Source organism: Salvia splendens, chromosome 9 (genome assembly GCF_004379255.2).
Source record: "Salvia splendens isolate huo1 chromosome 9, SspV2, whole genome shotgun sequence".
NCBI classification, from domain to species: Eukaryota; Viridiplantae; Streptophyta; class Magnoliopsida; order Lamiales; family Lamiaceae; genus Salvia; species Salvia splendens.
This window is the reverse complement of record NC_056040.1, coordinates 28186206-28200878: the sequence shown is the minus strand read 5'-3', so window position 1 is coordinate 28200878 and position 14673 is coordinate 28186206. Positions and strand designations below refer to the sequence as shown.

The 14673-nt window shown below is 38.3% G+C and overlaps 2 protein-coding genes across 2 annotated transcripts; one reads left to right on the top strand and one right to left on the bottom strand.

Annotated features, from left to right (window-relative positions):
• Positions 1 to 355: 355 nt before the first annotated feature.
• Positions 356 to 1237, bottom strand: LOC121747689 (FCS-Like Zinc finger 13-like). Its single transcript, XM_042141792.1, has 2 exons — positions 692 to 1237; positions 356 to 611 (listed from the first exon to the last, which is right to left on the bottom strand). Exons 1-2 carry the CDS (start codon positions 1132 to 1134, stop codon positions 464 to 466), a joined length of 591 nt encoding a protein of 196 aa, XP_041997726.1. The 5' UTR covers positions 1135 to 1237; the 3' UTR covers positions 356 to 463.
• A 9945-nt stretch (positions 1238 to 11182) lies between these two features.
• LOC121749378 lies at positions 11183 to 12007 on the top strand. The gene has a single exon (XM_042143949.1). The coding sequence runs from the start codon at positions 11183 to 11185 to the stop codon at positions 12005 to 12007; it is 825 nt and encodes a 274-aa protein (XP_041999883.1).
• The last annotated feature ends 2666 nt before the right edge of the window (positions 12008 to 14673 follow it).

The following is a 14673-nucleotide window of genomic DNA, read 5'->3' as shown; positions in this document are numbered from 1 at the left end:
GGTATTTATATAAATAAATTTTTCGGAATTAAAAAAAAAAACAAAAACGCGTTGGATCGTCCGCGCTATCGTCCGCGCACCCACAGTGGGCGGACGATGGCGTGCCCGAGGCATCGGGCGGCCTATAGTCCGCCCCATTGCGGATGCTCTAAAAGTGAAATACTAACTTTTATTGTTAGACGGACCGAAATAACAAAACAAGACTCCTATTATCGAGTAGTCTATAGATATTGTTTCTATGGCATGTTATAAGAACATCACTATATTTGGATTTTGGAGTAACTTATTAGGAGTACTATAATTTTGTGAATTTGAGAGAGTTAATTTGGAAAGTTGTAAATGCATGAACGAAAGATGTCAAAAAGGATGCTCGTTTAATTGATGAGTTGTGTTACATTTTCGCAGTGTTTATATACTACTCCACTAGTATAGAAAAATTGTTATTAATGGATTCACAATAAATCTATGTAGCCAGAATCCCGGCGGTAAACATGTGCCCGTAATCGCACGGCGACCCTGCAACTTCCGCCGGCTTCGACGCTTCCGCACTGCATTTATCCATTACCATCTGCGTATACCGGCAATCAACGCTACAGAATGCTTTCTCTCCTCTGCAATTTACACTTAAATCAGTATACCTTATTCACAACACTAAAAAATCTGTCGAATTGATCCCAAACGTTTCCGTTACCTGTACATGTATATGTCTTTGCCGTCGAGTTTCTTCTGGCACAAATCGCACCTGCTCAAAAATTCCGCCGTCGGAATTGCTCCTCCAGCCTCCATGCCTCTAGCCGGAGATATGTGGAAGACGCTGTTGCTGTTGCTGTTGCGATTGCGATTGCTCGGGCTATGACACGTCACTATCGTGTACTCCTCTCTCCTACTCCTGCAACAATTTTTGGGGTAATTCACCGGAATTGGACTCGATCGCGTCGAATTGCGGCCGATAATACCGTCCCTACCTCCGCCGCTAGATTTCTCGAGAGCTGCTACTATGACTAGCCCTACGGTGCCGAGATCTAGGCTCTTGAGCCCCCTCGGCGACTGAATCTGACTCCTAGGGCTTCCGCTGTCGGAACACAAAGATCCAGTGAGAATCTCGATCACCGGCTTCGACGTTTTCCCTAACATCACTAGAATTAGTACTAATTTTTCTGATTAATTTGACGGAGTGAATGTTTTGGAGCCCTTGTTTTTGAGCGTTTGATTGGAGGAGTTGTTAAACCAAGCCCATGGTTTGATTTGAATGTGGATTGTGGAGTTATATACTACTCCTAGTTGCATGATTGTTTTTATTTATTTTTATTTTTATTTTTATTTTTTAGAACATAATCACTGAGCATCAATTATTGAACTGCTTTATTCGATTATTATTATTATTATTATTATTATTATTATTATTATTAGATTCTAAAGTACTCCTCCCATCCATATCAAGTTAAATTGATAGGTTAAAAGTTGGGAGAAAGTAAATACTCCCTCTATCCTATAATAATAGATGACATACTTGGGAATTGGTATGAGATTTTAGAAAATGTTATTTTGTGTGTTTAGTGGAAAGAGAAAATAGTATATTTATATTAATGTGAGAAGGAACTTTTCTTAAAAAGGAAATGTTTGTGGGACAAACTAAAAAGGAAAGTGTGACATCTATTATGGGACGGAAGGAGTAATAAAGAGAATAAAATAAATGACGTAAGGAGAAAGTAAAATATGGAAGATGATAAAATTTTTGCTTAAAAAGGAAATGACTCAACTATCTTGAGACAATCCAAAAAGAAATACGCTCAACTACCTTGGGACGGAAAGAGTATACTCCCTCTGTTCCGCCATGCGCGAGCCATTTCTTTTGGACACGCGATTTAAGGAATTGATACCCTTTGTTCCGTGATAGGGGAGATGTTTTTTTTGGGCACGTGTTTTAAGAAAAAAAGTGAATTAAGTAAATAAAGAATAAAGTAGGAAATGAAAAAAGTAGAGAGATAAAGAGAGAATAAAGTACTATATGAGAGAAAGTAAGTGATAAAAAATGTCTCAATTTTTACTAAACAAGAGAAATGACTCCGTTACTATGGACCATATCAAAATGACAATATGATTCAACTACTATGAAATAAGGAATATAAATAAAGTGGAGAAAGTAAAATATGAGAGAGAAAAATAGAAAAGTTAAAGGAATAAAGTACGTGAGAAAATAAAATAAGAGAAATTATTTTGTTACTTGGAGCATCTCCAATGGCGGCGAGCGGGCCGGCTAGCCGATTTCCGGCGCTCGCCGGTGCGCTCGCCGAACCATTGGAACCGGCGAGCGCCATTTCGGCAAAAAAATCGGCTAGCGCTCGCCGGTCCGCTCGCCGTCATTGTAGGCGGTGGACCGGCGAGCCAATTTAAATTTTTTTAAAAAAAATTTCGAAACACTATATATACGCGATTTGCATGTAATTTTCATTCGCACTACTTGTTTTAACGAGTACTCTCTCTATCTTAATTTCTGTACAAGATCAACAACGGGAAATGAGCAACGTTGGTGGTAGTAGTGGTGGTAGTGGTGGGGATGCTGAGGAGTACGAACGTCGAATGAACGAAGCGTTAGATGCCTATACGAACCGTGAGATTGATCGGCTGATGCAGAGGGCCTTGCAGAGGGCTTTCACGGCGGTACCTCGATCGGCTGATGCAGAGGGCCTCCAAGCACAAGCCGACATGCGCCAAGTGGATGCTCATATTCGACTCCAAAAGGATTTAATTGAAGAGTTGTTGGCGCGGAGGATTGCACGGCGTTAGTTTTTTTTTAATTATGTAATTTTTTTAATGTACTTTCATTTTTTTAAATTAATGTAATTTTTTTTAATTAATGTAATTTTTTAATTTTAATAATATAATTGAATTTTCATGTATCTGTGTCGTAAATTTAATTTCATATTTTGTGTGATTGTCAATTATTTGTTTTATATAATTAGGGGTGATGTGGCTAAGCTATTGCTGGGCTATTGTCGGGCTATTTGTTTATTCTGATGATGTGGCATGAGGATTTTTAACACTAAAAATGTGGCAGGAGTAGTTTGTAGCTGGCTATGACTGAGCAAAAGCCACGTGGATGCCATTAAAAGAAAAACAATTCACTAATAGTCGAAATGTGAGTCTGTTATGATGGGATAGACCGAGTATTTTTTGCAAGATGTCACTGGTCGGTGGACAATATTTTAAAGAGACGTCTCTGTCCTAATCGACGTGTCTGGCCCACGTCGCGTTCTTCTGACACAGCTTAAGATTCCGGCAATGTGACATCGCCACCGGCGGACACGCGGCATTCCATGAGAGGCATTGCTATTATTATATAGTGGGGCCGATCTCCTTATTTATGTATTTTTCCCGTTGGGCTTTATTGGTAAAGCCCATTTGTGGTGGGGCCTGGGTTGCATCTGTGGGGCCGGAGTGATGTATTTTGTATGGTGCCGCTGAAATCATACTCACAGTCTTGAGCTGTTTCGTATGGAATGACGATTCCACCCTCCGGTTTTTCTCTTTAAAGATATTATTCTTTAGCCTAAAAATAAATTGGTGTTGGGGGAGATCTTTATTTTTTTATTGTATCCGAAAAAATTATTGCGAGAATCGCAATGATTTCTCCACACAAAATGTTTCTTTTCTATTGTGTTTTCTTTTCTTTATCACACGATTGAAAAATAATTGTTTAATTTCTACGTTCAGCTTTTAGCATATTAACTATGCTATTTATTATAGGGAATTTGATTCATTTATTGATCTTCTTAAACTTTACTATAAAGGTTTCCTCAGGTTTCTAAAATTCATTCGTTAATTCTTTTATGTTTGGGCTATAAATTCAGTCACTTTATTTTGTTTATATGGTGACATTCATATAATCATTTTTATTTTTGAAATTGGATGAACAACGAAAATCTCGATCTCTATGTTTTTTTTGGAAATATAAAAATATTTTAAAAGGTAAAACACTTGATTCACGACACATTAAAATATTTGTAATGTTTTTGAAATAATTTAAAGATATAGTTTTACAGTATAATAAAAAAACTGGGATTTAAACAACTTTATCTTATACTCCGTAATAATTTTGAAATACTTTAAAGATATAATTTTGCAGTAAAATAACTTAATCTTTGAATTATATGTTTAAGTTACATTCAGTTTATGTCAATAAAGCACATTCAATATGGTCACATTAAATAACAACCTATATAAGCTTAAGATTATAGTGGGTAGCTTAAGATTATAGTGGATTAGGCAACTAAGACGATACACTTTCTTTTTAAGTTTGTCCTAACAAAAATATACTACATTTCTATTCTTGATAATTTTCTCTTTTCAATTAATATATTTAATTACTTTTTTTCTTTTGAATTAAATATTCAAATCTCTTTCTTACTCCATTTATAATCAACTATTTCTAAAATTCTGTACTGTGAAGGAGGGAGTAGTAGTTGCTATGCAAAATAGTCGACGTTGATTAGGGGAAGGATCCTCTGTTGTTTTGCAAATCACAGAACAGCCTGTTGTGCATAAAACGCAAGAAATATTGAATGAAACCCAGGGATTGTACTACCACATGGGCCCACCACACAGAACCTTCATCTCTTCCATTGAATATATATGCAAATAAACTTTTTTTTATATAAAAGACAGGTTTCATCTTTTTATCATTAACTATTAAAATTGATTTGTTTTATTCAAAAGTGTAAATAGTGATGAAATTTTACAAATTGTTTTATCCACAGAATCATATATATCATGATTACTAATTATTTTTTACAAAGAATTTCGTCATTTACATTTTAGAATAACTTATCATTTATCATGTACTAGTCATTGTATTTTACTTTGTAAAAGTCACGACTTAGTAAATTTTTACTAATGTAAATATTCATCATTGACATTTTATCATATAGAAATCAGTGTACTTAATTTGTAAAAAATAATTTGACTTATTCTACTAGTTTTTTACTGATACTATATAAATTCATTGTTGACATGTAAGATAATTTATTTAGAAAAATATTTAAAGTTGCTTCTTTTAGAATAGTATATTTGTATACATTACAATACTTAGTTTTTGTTAATTATTACTCCTATAAGTGGAGTATACATATAAAATATATTATCATAAAAGAAGTATTATTAATTAGAAATATTATTATATTTAAAGAATTACTATTATTCAACATAAAAACCGATACTTAAGAAATTATATAATATATTTTAAATAACATATCGGGTAAATATTAATAAAACAAATGAGTTTGTAGCTGTTAGTAATAAATAGAAGAGATAAAGGTTATGTGTGGTGGGCCCATGTGGAAGAATATGTTTGAATTAGTAATTGCATAAAGATAATTAAAGGGAAAAACGAATAAAAATGAAAGAAATTTATAAGTTACAATCCCTACGTTTCATTCAATATTTTCTGCGTTTTATGCACAGCAGACTGTGCTGTGATTTGCAAAACAGTAGGGGATCCTTCCGCCGTTGACTATCACTGATAGCATCAAATTCGTGACATTTAGCGTTTGCTATTATCTGCTGTAGGAATGACTGGAATTACAAGAGATAAACAAAAATCGGACGTAATACAACCCAATAAGGAAGAAGTGAAACTGAAAATACAATGAAAAACGAAACTGTAAACTGGAAATCAAACTTAGCCGAGTCGAGGAAAGTCCTCTTTGCGCAAGACGAGATACGCCCCGGTAGTGCTCTCGGTTTGGCATGTCGTCCCCAAAGATAAAACGGCAACGTCTCTGGTGAAGCAGCACCGCTATCAGCAGAGCTCCGGCGAACTGGAAGAGGAGAGGGCAGAGCTTCGAGAAAAAAGACTATGCAGAGAGAGTATGATGTTTGTGTGTATGTTCTATATTGATGCAAGAAATGACTAGCCTATTTATAGACCTAGTCAACAGGGACGGAACCAGAACTTGAAATGAGCCGGTGCTGAAATTTAACGATGAGTACGGTAGGACGCGCGATGCTTCTAGAATCTTCGGTAGTGGCCTTTTCTAGTGGCATGCCTTTTCTAATGACCCGTAGTGCTGTATCTAGAATTTTCGATTTGCGAATTTTTAGAAAATATTAGTATACACAAGTATACTAATCTCTTCATATATTATAGTGTATCTTGATATCCTATGAGTTCACAAATTAAGTTGTTAAAATATTAATTTGACCTAAATATGGTACTCCAACCATCCGCGATTACTTGTCTTACTTTGACTCATTTTAAATATTAAAAATGTAAATTTAAAATGATAGAAAAAAGTTAGTAGATAGTTAATCGTTTTATATGGATCATTAATATTATAATTAAATATGAGTGGATTGTAGATTTATTAGTAAATCAATACTTATTGGCATAAAGACCGAAAATAAATTTGAGAAGAATAATTACTTTCATTAGTAGTAATTGATTCTTAAAACAATTTTAGAGATAGAAAAATTAATAATATATTCTTAAACTAATAATCACACTAGATAAGAAATCAAATTATCTAAATGCTCCTAATCACATAAATCAAAAAGGGATATAAACGGTTCCCTATGTAGAGTAATTATAAGTCCTTTTCTATTCCTCTCTCCTCTATCCTTCCCCCTTCCCTCTCTCTCCTCTGCATCTTCTTCGTCTCCTCTCTCCTCTATCCTTCCCCCTTCTCTCTCCTCTGCATCTTCTTCCTCGCAGCTGGTCTCTGTGAAAAAACCCAAATACAGTATAAGCGAATCTGGGAGGACAGCGACAGCCAAGCCCCCGCTGGAGCGGTGGCTTGGCCTAAGCTGTCTCCGTCCCTGCTAGTCAACTGCAGGGGTCAACTCAGCCTTGATGGCTGTCATCATGGCTCATCATGGCGTGGCTGTAACGGCCAGCCGTAACGAATTTGAAAGCTGCAGTGGTCGATGTTGAATCTAGACGCTATGCATGCCCAGTTCATCCGTCACATGTGGACTTCGTTACGTGGCATCCTCGTAGACTTTGACTGCGTCATAGTTGACGATGTGTCATGCCACTGGTCTCGCTGACTAAGCGTTGGTCTAAAACATTAAGTTTGGGTCCAGGGACAAGCGCAAAGACTAATTGCCAAGATCCAAGTCCAAGAGCACGGGCACAGCTCGGCTCGGAGCGCGTGTGGGCTTCTTCAACCCATCTTAGTCCACTATAATTATTAAGTATAGTAAAGTCACTTAATAAATACACATTAAAAGATGTGTTTCATCTCCTATGTGGGATAATTAACACTAGTTAATTACTCCCTCAGCTTTAATCTTATAACTTTATTAAAAGCTACAATGTGACCAACTTGAATCCACTTTTTCTCACTTACCGGGAATCGGATTTGAGAAAGTGAATATACTACGGTCATCTACGCGGAACGTAGATCGACGCTATATCATTTAATTTCCAAAAAATTAAATGTCTCGTCACATTTATTATTGGTCAAACTTCGTTAATCGGGCATCTTAAATTCAAGATTCCAATATTATCGTACAATATAGTCTAGTATTCACTGTACTTAAAGCGCCACATTTCACTAAATCAATCCACTCATATTTTATTATAAAATTCTTATATATAAAAATAAGCCCCACATTTCACTAACTTTTTCTATCCACTTAACTCTATAAAGTCAAATAATTTCTTAAAACTTGTATCAGTCAAATATGAGACATTTAATTATGGACGAAGAGAGAGTATTTCCTATGAACTTGAAATTTGGTCACAAAATTCATGAAATCATCCTTTGTAGTGAATTTCCCATGAATAGCAAAAAAAAGAAGGTTTTCATGAGGAATCCCCTACAAAACTAAGTTCATGATTTTTGTAATTATTTGTACAAACCCTAAATAATCGAGAATTATTACTTGGTATAACACCAAAGTACTACTCCCTCCGTCCCACAAAAGATGTCAAATTTGTGGGACGACACGGGATTTTAAGAGGTTTTGTTTTGTGTGATAAGTGGAGAGAGAAAAAATATATATTTTTATTAATGTGAGAGAGAACTTTTTCCAAAAATGAAAATGTGACATCTTTTGTGAGACAAACTAAAAAGGTAAGTGTGGCATCTATTATGAGATGGAGGGAGTATTTAATTTGTTTGTGTGAAAGTGAGTTTGTGCAAGGGAAAATCCAAAGAAAATAATTAAAGACTTCCGTTAGACTTTAATAAAGACTGAAAATCGCTAAATAATTTTAAATGGACCCAAAAAAAAATAGAAAGTCCTTTTTAAATAAAACACTAGTGACTTTGTGCCACATAATAATAAGAGAGTCCAAAGTTTAATTAATCATTTTAGGCCCGATTTGTTCCAATTAATTAAATTATGAACTGGGCCTAGATAAATGAAATTAAAATATGGTCTTGGGCTCCAAGACTCTACATCTAAATACATGTTGTTTAAGTAAAAATAATATCTTTAGCTCGATCTTCTTCAAATTTGACTCTAGGGACTCTTCATTTTGGCAGACTGCCGTTAACTCCTCTCCTCCCATTACCTGTAATGAAACAAATTTAATTCTTATTCCCCGTAGTTCATTATTACTTGTTACTAACTTCCTTGAACGTTAATCACGTGTGAAGTACCAGAACTTATTAAGAAATCACATAAGAAATTGCTGACAGAAATGTGACAGAATTCATATGTCAGTGAATTTAGGGCATCAACAGTGAGGCGCCCTAAGCCGCGCCCTATGGCGCGCCACGTCATCAGTTTTATTCTCATTCCCCCCACCTGCAGTGGGGCGCACTAAGGCGCGCCACATCATCATTTTATTGTTTTTGTTTAATTAATTTAAATGTTTTCAAATAACAAGTAACGAGTAAATAAAAAACGTCTAAATAACAAATGGCGACGCATTAATAAAAAAAGTTACACCATTCAACTTACAAAAAAAACAACTAAGTCGGTGCAATTCCCAACTTCCGACGCAGCTCATCGATTAACGCCCGGAGATATTCGGTTTCGTCGGGGTCGGTACACTTCTTGAGGGCCTTGTGCGTCTGCAATAACGTCCTCGCCATCGACGCTGTTGCCAACGACTCAAACGCGGTGGCCGTATGGGTCGGGAGCGTTTCCGGGAACGGAGATGGGTTTGCAGCGGTCGAGGATGAGGTCGCGGCCGCCTTCCCCTTGGCCTTCGCAGCCTTGACGCCGGGAGGACGCCGGGAGGACACCGGTGTGCCGGAACTTCCTTCATCCACGTACGTCCGGTTGAGGTCAACCGGGTGATTGTCGCTGCCGCTGCTCGTGTAATCACCAGCTTCGGTGGTCTTGGTCCTCTTCGGCGCACCAGTGTGCAGAATTCCACCTTGGAACTTCTGCTTGTCCCTCAAGAGCGCCCAGATGACATCGTGCTTGAAGTCGCCGTACATCGACCGGTACGACAACAGCGCTTTAGCGCGCACGTCGCTCAAGCTCTCGCCGCTCCCCTGTGCCCGCGTGGACTTCTCGAACTCCGCCGCGTACAAGTTCACTTGCTTCTTCACTTGATCCCAGTGCTTGCGGAGTTGCTCACGTTTGCGCTTGTATGCGGTCGGCGGCTTGGCCTCATTGTAGAGGCCGGCGATGCGCTCCCAGTACGCGCCCTGCCTCTGGTTGTTTGCGAAAATCGGGTCTTCCGATATATCTACCCAACACCGGGCCAAAATGAGGGTTTCGTCGTCGGTGTAGTTCGTACGGCCGGGGGCGTACTCATCGTAATTTCCGAGAGGCGGCAACTTCTGCGCCCGCTGCCGGTTCCGCTTCTTTTTGGCTGGGGCCGAAGCGGTCGCGGCGGGTTCGGGATCGGGATCAGAAGACGGCTCCATGTCAGACAACCCGTACGATTCTGTACTGAAATCGGGATCGTACTGGGTGTCGGCGTCGAACGAACGATATTCGCCGGGTTCTGTACCCGGCCAACGCGCCTCTCCGCTAAACATAGGACTATTGGGACTTGAATCCATTTTGTAGTAATTATGTAAATGTAATAATAAGTTTCGAAAGTGAAATCGTGAAATGAAATTACAAATGAACTCTATTTATAAAAAAACGAAACCGCGTGCCATCGTCCGCGTCGCCCACAGTGGGCCGGACGATGGCCTATCGTCCGCGGCCATCGTCCGCGTAGGCCGCAATGGGGCGGACGATGGCGCGGACGTTGGGCATCGTCCGCCCTATACTCCGCGCCCTTAGTATAGGGCGCGACGATCGTCCGCGGCCTATGTCACGCACCCGCAATGGGGCGGACGATGGCGGGCGCGGACGATGCGCGCCATCAGGCGTGCTATCGTCCGCCCCATTGCGGATGGCCTTAGGGATGGCCAAAAATGTCCTTCAAGCTATTTGGGCATTTTCGTCCGAAAAATGTCTAAAAAAACTTCATTCGTGATTATATTTAACGTTAGGATCTTCTGATGCTATTTTTTTTATTAGGGGTGTGTAGTGTCACAATCTAAAAAGTTAGAAACTTTTGAGGCGGTTCAGTCTTAAAAGAAAAACTGGTGAATTTTGACTTCTTAATCCCAAGTCAATGGTCCATTTTGATGATAAATGTCATGAAATCTATGTGGGATTGAGTTAATTTGTTACTCCCTCCGTTTCACTATAGTTGAGGCGGAACTTTTCGGCACAGAGTCTAAGAAAGGGATGTTTAGTGGATTAAGTGGGTAGATAATAAAGTAGATGAAGTAGGTGGACTTTTTAAATGTGAATTTCAATTTTGATTCGATTTATTATTTGAACTCAACTTACATAATTCTTTTTTTAAATGATTTATTTATTTGCTAATTATTCACAATAAATATTTAAATTCTGTAAATAAAAAAGAAATAGACATGGAAATTGAATTCTGTAAATTTTCGAGCAATACAATAAAAAAGCACTGAATAATCAAACAAGTTCCTTTATTCATTCACATTTAAGTAATCAAACAAGTTCCTTAATCAAAGCATGAGGAGTTACACTTTTCAAACACTTAACAAAATTTTTACTCCAAAATGAGGCGCCACTTTTCATTTAAATGTGGCGCCACTTTCTATTCACATTAATAAAAGTCCATTCCCAACCACTGTCATTCCCAACCAAATGGAGTAAATGCTCTCTTTCCAAAAATGGCTTGAATGCTCTATACACAGCCACAGCCACAGCCGCTGCTCCACCACTGCATTGAATGCTCATAATGGGGCATCAAGAGTACTCCTCAGAATTCAAGAACCAAGTGGTTCAATTCATCATTGGAAGGTGCGTCGGCATTGTTCCTCCTCGCGGCACACTTAAGGAGGCACAACTCAAATTCAGAATCTCCCGTCAAACATGTACACGATGGTGGAATGCTACAAAGAAACAACAACAAAGAGGACAATCAATGCAATTGGTAAGTCTAAAAAAAGTGAGAACTTACCCCAAAAGGTTGCATCTTGATGTTGAGGTACTCAAGAGTATGCATTTCTCAAAGAGATGCAACCTCTTAAGTGTGGCAGCCGGTTTAAGTTGTTCAAAAGCCACAGTTTGGAGGTGGGTTAAGGCTGGCCTAATTAGGCCACACACATCAGCCATTAAGCCCAGCTTAACAGCTGCAAATAAGCTGTTGAGACTGAGATTCACAGTTGAATCTTTACAGCTAGACAGGATCTTGAACAAGATCAAGTTCAGGAACATGTACAACACCATACACATTGATGAAAAGTGGTTCTACATGACAAAAGGAGCTCAAAGATTCTATCTTGCTCCAGGAGAGGAAGAACCTCATAGAACATGTAAAAATAAGCAGTTCATATCAAAAATTATGTTCATGTGTGCAGTGTGTAGGCCCTTGTTTGGTGTTAATGGTGAAGTCTTGTTTGATGGAAAAATTGGAATTTTTCCATTTACCAAACAAGTTCCTGCCAAAAGGTCAAGCAAGAACAGAATGGCAGGCACTTTGGAGACAAAACCCATAGAGAGTATCACAAAAGATGTGACCAGGGACTGCTTGATCAACAAGATAATGTTTGCATCTCTTTAATGCAATTAATTTGTGCACATCAGCCATTACATACTAGTGTATCTACATACTCATGATACACTAGTAAAATCAGTTTTGTAATGTTGTGCAAATGATGATATCATGCATGGCTAGAAGTTCAAGAAAGTTCAGGGGCATAACACATACAAACTGCCCCACATGGGGAAAGCACATTTAAGGATGACTAATCAACTTCCAAAGGATCTAGAAGTTCCAGTGGAGCTGGCTATGCAAACAATTGCTTACCTGCGGGACCAATGGAGCAACGAGGGATTGGAGCTGATTGCTCAGTCATTAGGATTATGAAGGTATAGTAGAAGCTTTTTTGTTTTTTGGATAGACTGTCTTTGTGCATGAATGATGCATTCAGTGAATACACATGAATGCACATATCATTGGACGTCACCACGGTTCGTGAACCGCCGGTTCACGGTTCGGAACCGGCGGTTCCGGTTCAAGAATTGGTGGAACCTGAACCGGCCCGGCCAAGACCTCACGGTTCCGGTTCATGAACCGTGAACCGGCGGTTCACTTGAACCGGCTGAACCATCGGTAGTTATCCGGTTCGGGGCCGGTTCGGCGGTTCATCCGATTTTTTTTTACATTGTAAATTGTAATTCAAGTTAAAAATGTAAAAAAACTTGCGTAAATAAAATTAGAATGAAGCGATGTACAAATGTAATTTTATTGATACAAATTACAACTTCAAAATTACAAATTACAACTTTAAAATTACAAATTACAAGTTAAAATTTGCGAATTACAACTTCAAAATTATAAATTACAATAGACTTAAAGTCTTCATTACAATTTATAAAATTACATATTCGAAATAAAGGGGAGAAAAAAGAAATAAAGGAAAAGGACTTGAGCTCAACTTAAATTTAAACTTAAATATAAAATTTAAGTTGAAATATAAGTTGAGATGCCTACGTATCCTCAATGCTCAATTGCATTTTGGAATCAAAGTCCACGTAGTTCTCTTACCTTGCTTACCTATTTGGCTTGATCGGAGGAATTGGCGCATACTCTTCTTCGTCGGGGAAGTAGTCTTGGTCGGGTTGTACTACTTGATTGTCCCAATCCGGTTCTTGGTCTCTAATTTCGGCGGAGCACCAATCATCAAATAACATGGTGGCTTCCATGTTTTGCCCGGTGAATCTACTTCTTCTGTCGTCCAAGACGTTGCCTCCAACACTAAAGGCGGACTCAACGGCGACAGTGGAAGCCGGAACCGAAAAGATCTCCTTGGCCATTGATGCAAGGATGGGAAAATCTTTCTCGTGTGATCCCCACAAATCTAGGACGTCGATTTGTTGGGGAACGGGACCTCCTTCTTCCTCATTGAATGAAAAGTGTGAGTCAAAATATAAATCTAACTCACTTACCGAATGTGTCGTCCTTCCTCCACTGGTGAAGCCGTATAGGTCCGCCAATTGGGATTGGGCGTCGGGGTCATCAACTTGGAAGAAGCCAAAGTTATGTGTTTGACGGGGGGTCTAGGTCGAACTTGGTGGGTAGTGTTGTACTTGGCTTCGTAATCGTGAAAGAGAGCCTGCAAGTCGAACTCGAAATTTCTTTGGAGGCTTGGGATGTGGGGGAGGTTTATTTGGAATGTTTGGGCAAGGTTTATGTAGTTGTCGTCGTCCTCGTCAGTTTGCAAAGCACGGAGTGGTTCAAGATCAATAGAAGCTAAATTGTTGTAATAAAATTCTAAAATTTTGAAAGTACCAACTAGTTTCCACTTTGGATCCAAAACTTTGGCAAGCAAAAAAACCGTTGGGATCTCATTGAAATACTTGAGCCATTTTTCAACCATGTAATATAAAACACACATTAGCTCAAGATTGTTTGTGGAATTTTTCATTGCAGTTTTAAAACCAAGTGATATGATCATGCAATGTTCTAAAACACGAACGGATGTGCAATAATACACACCCGATAACTCCATAGTGGCATTTTGAAAACCTTTGAATAATTTAAATAAACTCATGCTTTGTTCCCAACAAGAAGATGTTAGATATAAATCATCAACAGGGTAAGTTCTATAAAAATCAACTAAATATTCTATATGCTCTAATGTAGATTGCAACATGTCATATGTAGAGTTCCATCTAGTAGACACGTCTAAAGTAAACTTTGTGTACCTTATTTTCTTCGAGTGGCAATACTTCTTCCACGCCTTGCCAATTTGAGGCTTCCAGTGGATCAAGGATACAGCTGTAGTAATAGGTTGAATATGTCTTTGCCATAAAGACAAAGCATCTTGTACACATAAGTTTAAAATACGACAAATACATCGTTGATGAAAATACTTACCACTTATCACCGGGGAGCAAGCCGCAATTAAGTCGGATATACTTGCGGTGTTGGCGGTTGCGTTATCAAAACCAACCGAAAATATCTTGTTGCATAACTCATACTCATTCAAAACTTGAATAATTAAAGAAGCAATTGCTTGTGCGGTGTGTGGGGAAGGAAATTGTCTAAAACCAATCAAACGTTTATTTAAAGACCAACTATTGTCTATAAAATGACAAGAAATACCCATGTAAGAATTTCGTTGGAAAGAATCCGTCCACACATCGGAGCAAATATTAACTTTGTGCCCCAAGGTGGATAGAAACTTTGCAATTTCTATTTTTTTTATCAAAATACTGCCGGTT